This window comes from Primulina eburnea, chromosome 18, assembly GCF_022965805.1.
Source record: "Primulina eburnea isolate SZY01 chromosome 18, ASM2296580v1, whole genome shotgun sequence".
NCBI classification, from domain to species: domain Eukaryota; kingdom Viridiplantae; phylum Streptophyta; class Magnoliopsida; order Lamiales; family Gesneriaceae; genus Primulina; species Primulina eburnea.
In genome coordinates this window covers 23309964-23320452 of record NC_133118.1, presented here as the reverse complement: position 1 = coordinate 23320452, position 10489 = coordinate 23309964, and the positions used below count along the sequence as shown (strand labels likewise).

Here is a 10489-nt window from a genome sequence, read left to right as displayed (position 1 = left end):
GGAATAGCTTACTAGTCGACACCTAATTAATTTTTCCTCTTAACTATTATTTATTTTTCATTTACAAGTGATGTTAACCTAAACTCTCCGAAACCCACTTTGCATTTATAATGAATCTCACCTTTTTTTAATAGTTCGTAATCTACATCGAGTAAAAGTTCTGAGATATTACACGAATCGAGCTTGTAGACATGGAATCATGTTATTATCATCAAACATTTTGACATAAATCATTTATGTTTGATCAGTCATAGATCTATACAGCTTGAATGAGTATACAGATAAAATAAATGACATAATTGGATAAAAACGTAAAATATTATTAAAATAAAGATTATTTTTACGTAAAATTCAATAAATTTCAACTCACAAATTGGTTAGTTTGACAACTAATCTAACAGTAACATTATATGATAATGTGAGTTTGTGACGTGAATTATTCCGAGTTCAACCGTAAAAGTTCACGGTCCGATGAATATGGTGCAATTTTAATTATTGGGCTTTAAAATAACCAAATTTGGTCCACTAAAAAAAGTAAAACAAAGCCCACAACCTGCGAAGCCGACCGTCGCACTGCCCATCCTAGCCGCGGACCACAGCCTTTCGCGACATCTGGCCCTGTTTCTGACCGCTCTCCGGCCAGCCATTACCTTCCAGGAGACCGGAAAACTAATTGTATAGAGACAGTGAGCGAGAAACTTGTAGGTCTTGCTTCGTTCTTGGATTTTTTCGTCGAACCACCACCTTGGGAAATCTTTGGGGAACCTTCATAGGTCAATTTTTGAAATATCATCAGGCCTCGAAGCGGTAGATTGTTTTGCCCTTTTTTATTTTCCAGATTGATTTCCAGTTTTTGACAAAATATTGGATGTTTTGCCTTCGAAAAAACTTTAGGTGCCTCTACGACCGATTAGTGACCTAGGAATGCATGTGAGACTTGTAGGGTTATATAATGTGGCGTTTACCAGGTGGAATAGGGCCGGAGTGGCCCATATGAGGGCTATATGCTGCGGGGAAACAGCAGCAAAACGGCTCTGTTTCAGGCCGGTTAAAGGGCCACAAACAGGTTGTTTGGTGTTGCAAAATTTGGTATTTAAATGTAGAGTGAATACCCAGAAGCCTGGCCGAAATAGTTTTCCTGATTAAAAAAGTCGAGCTTTCACTCCAGAAATCCCCGTCTTTGAGCTGGCCAAAAATACCTGATTTTTAATTTTTCCAGCCTTTTTGAGTTTCGAAATTATTGTTTTAGGTTTCTCAAGGTCGTGGTATATTGTAAATTATTTTTCGAAGTTTTAGAGTTGTAATTATTGTTCTTCACACATGCTACTTGAATAATTAATTTCCTATACTTATTGATTATGAGATTTGTAGGTTATTTTAGGTGATTTTTAGATAGGGTGAGTGATAATAATTATTTAACTATAAATTAAATACCCATTTAATTATAATTCAATTAGGAATCAGGTGCTTAAGTTTGAAAATGGGTAAATGATTTCCGTAACTGATAAATTTGTAGGAAAAAAACCAGAAATAGGATGGGGGAAGTAAAGTAATTCACCTGTTGTTTTGTGAGAAACTGTAATGCATTTCCAATTTCTACGACCTACATAATTATCCAGGATGATTCAGTTTTTGATTTTGAGGAATGCTCAAAGTTGACCCCCTTAATGTTTCTTAGCCATTCGATTTCCTGCGAAACATCCTGGTAAGATGTCTGCGTGTTCAACTTCTGTGTCAACTGAAGTTCAACAGCCGAATCAACACGGTCCTCTTCCTACTCAATCCAACCTAGCCAAGAGTGCTGAAGACTGCCCTTTGCAACATCAGGAGGACATGAAAGATAACAAACAACGAGATGGCAACCATGCAGGGAATGTGGATGAATACGAGTATGAGGATGAGGATGTAGATTTTAATCCTTTCCTTAAAGAAACTCATTCTGTAGAAGTCTCTTCAAGCTTGAGTTCTGAACTTGAAGGCCTGGATACTGATGTTGCTGAGAGTGGGGAAAAAGCTTCTGCTACCTTTTTAAATAATTATGTTAATAAGCACCTAGAGACTGTTCATAACATTCATCCTATTGAAGCTGTAGAGCACGGTGAAGAGATTGTGATTAAAACTACTGTTTCTTCCGGAAAAGCATGTGGGAAAAGGTTTGACATGGCTTTTGAGAAAATTTCTCGAAAAGAATGTGAATTGATTACTCAATCTGAGAGTGGATCTGTATGTTTCAAGGAAAATGGATTGGACAGCCTGAAATATGTTACTGAAGATGTACATTTTGATAAACTTTCCATGGATGTGGACTCTGAAGATGCCATCTTTATGCGAACTAGGGCTCGGTATTCGCTTGCTAGTTTCACTCTTGATGAACTTGAGACATTCCTTCAGGAAACAGATGATGACGATGATGTCCAAAATGTCGATGATGAGGAAGAGTATAGAAAATTTCTTGCAGCTGTTCTTCAAGGAAGAGATGAGTCCCAGAATTTACGAGGGAACACTAATGCGGATGATGAGGATGAAGATAATGATGCTGACTTTGAGCTTGAGCTTGAAGAGGCACTGGAAAGTGACCCTGATGAAATAGAAGAAAGGCGCAAAAGTAGGCGAAATAAACGCCAAAGAGGTTCCCTTGAACGCAACAACAAATTTTCTGGGCAATTGGGTAGACCCTTACGACCCCTGTTACCTTTTGCACCTATGGGATCTTTTCCAGCCTTTGATGGGAAACATCTGATGAACAACATTTCTCTGCAACCCTGTATACTTCCAGTGAATAATTGCTTCACCAGCGGATTCACTCCACATCAGATAGGGCAGTTGCATTGTCTGATTCATGAGCATTTGCAACTTCTTGTTCAGGTTTTCTCCCTCTGTGTTCTTGAGCCTGCTAAAGGCCATATTGCTCTTGAACTTAAGGAATTGATTTTAGATTTGCATAGAACGTGTGATCAAGTATTGGCATGGAGGTCGCATCCATATCCCAAATTTTGCTTCCTTCCTCCATATATTCATCCATCGGTGCCAGATGAGTTTTATGAGATTTCACCATCACAGTGCGTCAATGAGAACATAGAGTGTGAAGGTAGCACAGGACGGCATTCTGATATCACTTCCCCCTCTAATGGAAGATGTAAACATATATCCAATGATCGGACAAACTCTTTCAGAACTGAGGAACATACATCTTGGGTGCCTTATATTTGTGGTCCCATACTGACTGTTATAGATGTAGCTCCTTTGAGATTAGTTGGAAACTACATTGATGATGTTTATTCTGGTATGTACCATATTTTGTTTTTCCAACCATTATTTGCTTCATGTTGTTTATTGCATTTTGCTTATTGCTCTATAAAATGTTTTACAGCTGTACATGCATATGAACGATATCAAATTGATCTTGGTTTTGAGAGTCGCTTTGAAAAGGAACCATTGTTTCCTCTTTCTAATTCTTCTGTTTCCGCTGAAACTGATGGTCAAGGAGACATTAGATTCAACCCCCTGAATTCTATTGCCACACATTCTTCATTAACCAGCTATAAAATGCCTAAAAAGACAATGGCTGCAACTCTAGTCGAAAAGGCAAAAAAGCAATCAGTTGCTCTTGTTCCCAAGGAGATTGCCAAATTAGCTCAGAGATTTTTTCCCTTGTTCAATCCAGCTCTTTATCCTCACAAGCCACCTCCTGCGCCCATTGCAAATCGGGTGCTTTTTACTGATGCAGAGGATGAGTGAGTTTTATGCTTATTACTACATAGGGTGCTTATTTTGACTTCTGATTGGCAGCTTTGTTTACATCATGCTTGTAGCTCTGGGTTTCCATGCCATTTTTTCCTTTTTCATCTTGTTGTTAATTGAACAAAGGCAAATTATTTTGATTAATGTAATTTCAAGATCTATTATGAATATGTGGTCATACGAAAAGATTTTTCATATGATGTGACAAACACATTTCTGTCTATCTTAAATATATTTTTACCACATAGTGGACTCTCATAGTATAATTTACAAGTGTCAAAACGAGAACTACAACATTTTCTTCCATTTCCTCTTTAGTATTGATCCCTCCTAGTGGTTTTTCTTTTTTGAGGGCTGATTCCTCCTAGTTAATTAATAGTCTAGTTTGTAATAAAGATGTCATAAAGTAGCACAGAATAACTGCCCACGACTTACAATAAGTAATTAAAATTAAGTATGGCATTTGATAATACCAGTATATAATCATGCTCAAACTTCTTGTGACTAAAATACTTGCAGAATTTTCAAGTAACCGAAGTAGCAAAGAATTATCAGGACCTTGTTGGATTACCTTGAAAATGTCAGAACTTTTATTGTCAAAATATGTCGTGAAACTAAGATGCTGTAGGCGTTAAACTTCTCCTTCATTCATTTGAATATGTTTGATTAGGTACCTGTTACATGTTCGGTTAACATTCTAATTTGACAGTTGCTGATGTTGTTCATCAACAATCCTCCCCAATTCTAAATCATGCTTTATTTTTTGACACTTCACTATTTGCTTTAATATTGACTTGTTTGCAGGTTATTAGCCTTGGGATTGATGGAATATAATACCAACTGGAAGGCTATACAGCAACGATTTCTTCCTTGCAAATCTAAGCATCAGGTGGCTCATTTTTAGTTCATGTCCCAGCATTGGACATGTTATACCGATATCAGCCCGTCTTGTCATGCATATTAAATTCATGTGAATTATAAATCTCAATATTATTATGTCCTGTCATATATGTGAAGTTCTTTAGCAGAAAAATCATGCTTAATTAATATAATAAATATGCTGTGTAAAGCAGATATTTGTTCGGCAGAAGAATCGTGCATCATCAAAAGCTCAAGAAAATCCAATCAAGGTTTACCTTTTATTCTGATCACCGGAAAAGTTACTTTGAATAGTGCATCTTGAAAAAATGAGTTTTGCATCCTTCTTTTAGGCTGTTCGGAGGATTAAAAACTCTCCCTTGACTTCTGAGGAGATAGCACGTGTTGAAGTGGTACAAACTTCTATAGATGAATATATGGTTTAAAAACTTGATACAGTCACATTGATCTCAACTATGATTGGTAACTCAGGGACTGAAGAAGTTAAAACTCGACTGGATATCGATATGGAGATTTTTTGTTCCATATAGAGATCCTTCCTTACTTCCAAGACTGTGGCGCATTGCTTCTGGAACACAAAAGTCATATAAATCTGATGCAAATAAGAAAGCAAAAAGGCGATTGTATGAACTAAGAAGAAAAGAAGCTAGACATTTGGCTTCAATGCAGCATTCTTCATCTGAAAAAGAGGTGAGCACATCTTTGAACTTGGCCTTTGCTAAAATAAGTCAGTGCTGGCAGTGGAATGGCCGTCTTGTATTTGTTATTAAGGTCGGAGGGCCAACATCTAGTCATGGTTGGAGTTCCCAATTCCTCATGCCTAGTTTACTGTCTGCAGGTTGGGACTATTTTGTATATGTGTGGACAGATTATATGGATTATTTGGAATAGTGAACTATTCCTTCTTTGGTTTAGCTTATACTAAACTTTTATCGTTAATTAGCCATGATTGTCCAGAAACCTGGAGAACTTCAAATTATTTTCCAATGTGCTGTTCGGCAAATTAACTTGGTACAGTACATATTTGTGGTCATCTCAGTTTAAGACATTTTTGGCATCACTATTTGATAGACTTTGAAAACTGTAGGCAAATGTATATGGCATATAGGGGAAAATTTGATATTTTGTGGTTCTCAGTTGTTTTCTCCATAGGATAACTTCAGTTTTGCTGTGGCACCTTGAGATGTGTGGGTGGCTGATTATCAGAGGTTGATTGTTGATTGAATTCTCAAGTTTCAGGGCAATAGCACTGATGCTGTCGAAGAAACTATAAGTGGAGATAATCGTTTGGACATTGAGGATGAAGCATATGTTCATGAGGCATTTTTGGAAGGTTGGAGGCCAGATAATGATATTTCTTTGAACTATTCAATTCACAAGCTCTCTCAGGACCGGGCTTCTCAAGCCAATCAGCAGAATGATAATTCTGGTTCTGCCTCTTTAAGGTACCCCAAGTCATAACAATCTTATTTTTATTTGCTCAACACATGATATGCTTCTCATTGATCTAAATCAGTGTAATTCTTGCTTTTCCTGAAGGCCATCCAAGCCTCAAGTAATTTTGCGTCCCTATCGAGCTCGGAGATCAAATAGTGCACGCTTAGTGAAATTAGCTCCTGATTTACCTCCAGTAAATCTTCCGCCATCTGTTCGGGTAATGTCGCAATCAGCTTTCCAAAGCTCCCAGGCAGCAATTCCCGTAAAGTTCTCTGGAAATTATTCTAGATGTGATGGTAATATGGCAAATGGAGTTCCAGTGGTTGGTATCCTCAAAAAATCAGGAGTAGATTATTCAGTGAAATCTGGACAGATTATGAAATTTTTTACGAAAGTTACTACTTCTAATCAGCAATCAAAACATTCTGACAAATGTGTAGCAGATGAGAGAGGTGATTCAGATCTTCAAATGCATCCTCTGTTATTCCAGCCACCTCAAGATGGTCGTTTGCCTTACTATCCCCTGAACTGCAGTACCGGACCCTCCAGTTCTTTCACTTTCTTTCCGGGAAATCAAACACAACTAGATCTCAATCTTTTTCATAATCCACGCCATATAAGAGACGCAGTTAATTTTCTTAGCAAGTCATCATTACCTCCCCAAAAAAATTCATCATCAAGCAGTGTCGACTTTCATCCACTTTTGCAAGATACTGATGATGTATCCATAACCGCACTTCCTGTTAGCAAGCCCTCTCTAAAAGGTAGAAAAATCTCTAGACCCAGTGGAATGGGTAATGAACTAGACTTGGATATTCACTTAAATGTCGCATCCACAAATCAGGAAACTGTTGAAAGTGGAAATGTGACTCAACATGGTTCGGACAGATCAGTGCGTGCTTCAGAAGAATTTGAGATCCAAAAACTCATTGTTGACTTCTACAAGAATCTGTATAGGACTTCGGAAGGGGAAGGATCGGGCATCGAAGATTTGGAGTGGTGCCCTTTAGCTTCGACAGAGGCAGAAAGATTGGAGGAGAATTTTTCGGAGGAAGAAATCAGGGCTGCGGTGTTCGAATGTGATGGATCCAAGGCTCCGGGACCGGATGGTTTTACAATGGCTTTTTACCAGAAGAATTGGGACACAGTTAAACCGGATCTATTGAAAGTGTTCGCTGAATTTTTCGATGGAGGAATTATCAACGGAATCACGAATGAAACATATATTTGCCTTATCCCAAAGAAAAAAGAAGCGATGCGGATTAAAGATTTCAGACCTATTAGTCTTGTGACGAGCTTGTATAAAATCATGGCAAAGGTACTAACAAATAGATTGAAGAAAGTTATGCACAACACAATAGCGCAAACCCAATGCGCTTTCATCAAAGGAAGACAGATAACGGACTGTTGTCTAATTGCCAACGAAGTGGTGGAGGAGCATAGACGGAAAAAGAAGCAAGGGTGGGTTTTGAAAGTTGATTTCGAAAAAGCTTATGATAATGTCGACTGGAGATATCTAGACTTTGTCCTTCTTAAGAAAGGGTTCGGGGAAAGGTGGAGAAAATGGATAAAGGGATGCATATCAAATGTCTCCTTCTCGGTCTTTATCAATGGAAGACCAAGGGGGAAGTTTAGAGGGGAAAGAGGACTCAGACAAGGAGATCCATTATCTCCTTTTCTATTCAACCTAGTGATTGATGGCTTAGGACGCATGATAGACAGGGCCAAGACGGACAACATTTTGAGCGGTCTAGTAGTTGGAAAGGAAAAAGTCGAAGTCTCTCACATACAATTCGCGGACGACACTCTATTCCTTGTGCAATCTGCTGATCATTTAAGGGAGGCGGTGGGGTTGCTAAATTTGTTTTGTGCGAATTCGGGGCTGAAAATCAATCTTGACAAATCAGCGATACTAGGCTTGAATCATTCTGATTTTGAGGTTGAGGAGATGGCGAAGGAACTCGGTTGCAGGCGAGAACAATGGCCTATTAAATATTTGGGGGCACCATTGGGAGGAAACCCATCGAAAATGGAATTTTGGGAACCCGTTGTTTCGAAATTTAGCAAAAAACTAGCTAATTGGAAGAAGTCATTCCTTTCAAGAGGTGGTAGATTGACTTTGATCAAATCTGTGCTGAGCGCAATGCCAACATATTTCATGTCTCTTTTTAAGATGCCGTCTCGAGTGGCAAAATATTTGGAGAAATTGATGAGGGACTTCCTTTGGGATGGACCGGATGGGGAGAAGCACTGTCATGTGGTTGGATGGCAACAAGTTTGCAAGCCCTTAGCGAGAGGCGGGCTGGGCTTGCCTAATTTACGGTTGAGGAATTTGGCTCTATTAGGTAAATGGTGGTGGCGAAACTCAGTGGAAGACAAACCTCTGTGGAAAAAGGTTGTGGGCAGCATATATGGGTTTCAACCGAATGGGTGTGATGTGAACCTTGCAAAGAATTCTACATTCAAAAGCCCGTGGAAGTTCATCTCTCGTGCTTACTCGACTTGTCACCACTTAATAGGGACGGTGCTTAAGGGGGGGAACTTTATGCGTTTCTGGGAGGATAGGTGGGTGGGTTTGGTGTCTTTTAAAGAGTGTTTTCCTAGTCTTTACCGTATTTCGTCCACTGTAAACAAACCAATCAACCATTTTTATTCCACAGTTGAGTCTCAGGGACAGTCCATTTTTCAGTGGGATATAAGGTTTAGAAGGGATTTAAACAATACCGAGTTGGAGGAGTTCACTACTCTTTTAGGTGTCTTAGATACGTTTAGATTGTGTGTGGGTTCTGCGGATGTCAGGGTTTGGTTAGGAGATCCCTCTGGAGTCTTTTCGGTCTCATCTCTATATGACTCACTCACTCACACAAATTCTTTTAGTGTGTTCCCATACCATTACAATATCTGGAAAGTACCGATTCCACTAAAGGTTAAGGTGTTTTCTTGGATTGTCGCTTTGGGGAAATTACAGACCTGTGACGTAGTGCAAAAGCGGATGCCGGGACTTGCTGTGTCCCCACAGTGGTGTACCTTATGCAAGAAAAGTGACGAGACTCAAGACCATATTCTGTTACATTGCTCGTTCACGACGAGAATATGGGCACAAGTTATGCAACATTTAGGATTCGAATGGGTTTTTCCAAGAAGATCGCAAGACATGTTAATCATCGAGCCGGGATTCATCAAGGGAAAGAGTATGACGAACTTTTGGTACTTAGTGGTGCATTGCACTTTTTGGTCTATTTGGATGGAACGCAACAGCAGAATTTTCAGGGAAGAGAACAAATCTTGCGAAGATATATGGGATAGTATCAGAGTCAGAGTGGCTACTTGGGCAATAATCAATCCTCAATTTCAGCACATCACATTATCAGAGTTAGCTAGAGATTGGAAGTTCATTTGTTAGTTTAATTTCCTAGCATATGATGTATGTGGATTGCTCAACTGTGGATTGCTCATCCACTGTAACTGTAACAATCTTTATTATTTAATAAAATATTAATAGTTTCTCATCAAAAAAAAAAAAAAATTGTTTACAATTTTATTTGTTCTCTCTCTTTTCCCCCATTGTGCTTGCCTGCCATTTGCGTAAAAAAATCATGGTGCTTAATTAAAAATCCTGTGTTGCTCCATCTTCTTGTTTTTGTTATTGGAACATAGGCCGATGCTGGGTTTATTATTTTTGGGTATCCAATTTCATCAGGATGAAATGCTTTTCTTCATACTGATTGTGTTGCTTTGGCTTAAGGTTGAGTAAATCATCACTGTTGGTGATTGCCTAAATTCTGTTGGTTTTATGTACACAGTATCTTTTATTTAATCATGTGTCTGGTTCGCCCTTTCGGAAAATTGTCCCTACAAGTGAGAATACCAGTTTTCTAGTTTCATATTTAATTTATTTCAACTGCTGTGAATTGCTTCCAGGAAATGCCGGCAGATGGAATGGATGCAACTATTAATGATGGCCATTTAATCAATTCTGAAGGTGACTGTGTAGTTGATGCATGTACGACTGATAATATGAAACCAAGTGTTTTGCTTTGAATCTGAATTCCTGCCCTCCAGTTTCACAGCACTCAAACCCTGGCAATGATGTGGCTAAATATGATTTTGGGCCATTTGGTGAAATACAAACTCTTTTATATTCGAAAAGACCTGAGACACGCATGAAATCAGAGTCCAGCTTTGTTCAGAAGCACGCAATGAATGGACGACAGCATACCACTCCAGGTTGCGCAGACCCCTTGCCTAGACAACAAAGAAAAAGTGCTCTTAAAATGACTTCTGATTTAGGCTTTACTGCCTCTGAGCCAGGGCAACCAAGCATTAATATGGATGTAGAAAAATCAGAAAATGATGATAAAGATGAATTTAGTTCATGACAGCTTACCCTGGAACTAATATTGAATTTATTGTCATGATTGAGTAATGGTTT

At 38.7% G+C, this 10489-nt stretch overlaps 1 protein-coding gene across 7 annotated transcripts; it reads left to right on the top strand.

Moving 5' to 3' along the window:
• Positions 1 to 410: 410 nt before the first annotated feature.
• On the top strand, positions 411 to 10270 carry LOC140819650 (uncharacterized). 7 transcript variants are annotated; one of them, XM_073179827.1, is made up of 9 exons: positions 411 to 807; positions 1745 to 3283; positions 3371 to 3734; positions 4546 to 4630; positions 4815 to 4871; positions 4953 to 5012; positions 5092 to 5310; positions 5854 to 6065; positions 6160 to 10270. In XM_073179827.1, the coding sequence occupies exons 2-9, from the start codon at positions 1834 to 1836 to the stop codon at positions 9458 to 9460; spliced, it is 5748 nt and encodes a 1915-aa protein (XP_073035928.1). In that variant the 5' UTR covers positions 411 to 807; positions 1745 to 1833; the 3' UTR covers positions 9461 to 10270. The 7 variants fall into 7 exon arrangements, with proteins under 7 accessions (XP_073035928.1, XP_073035926.1, XP_073035925.1 ...); XM_073179825.1 differs by having other exon boundaries at positions 1679 to 3283; XM_073179824.1 differs by having other exon boundaries at positions 1620 to 3283.
• The last annotated feature ends 219 nt before the right edge of the window (positions 10271 to 10489 follow it).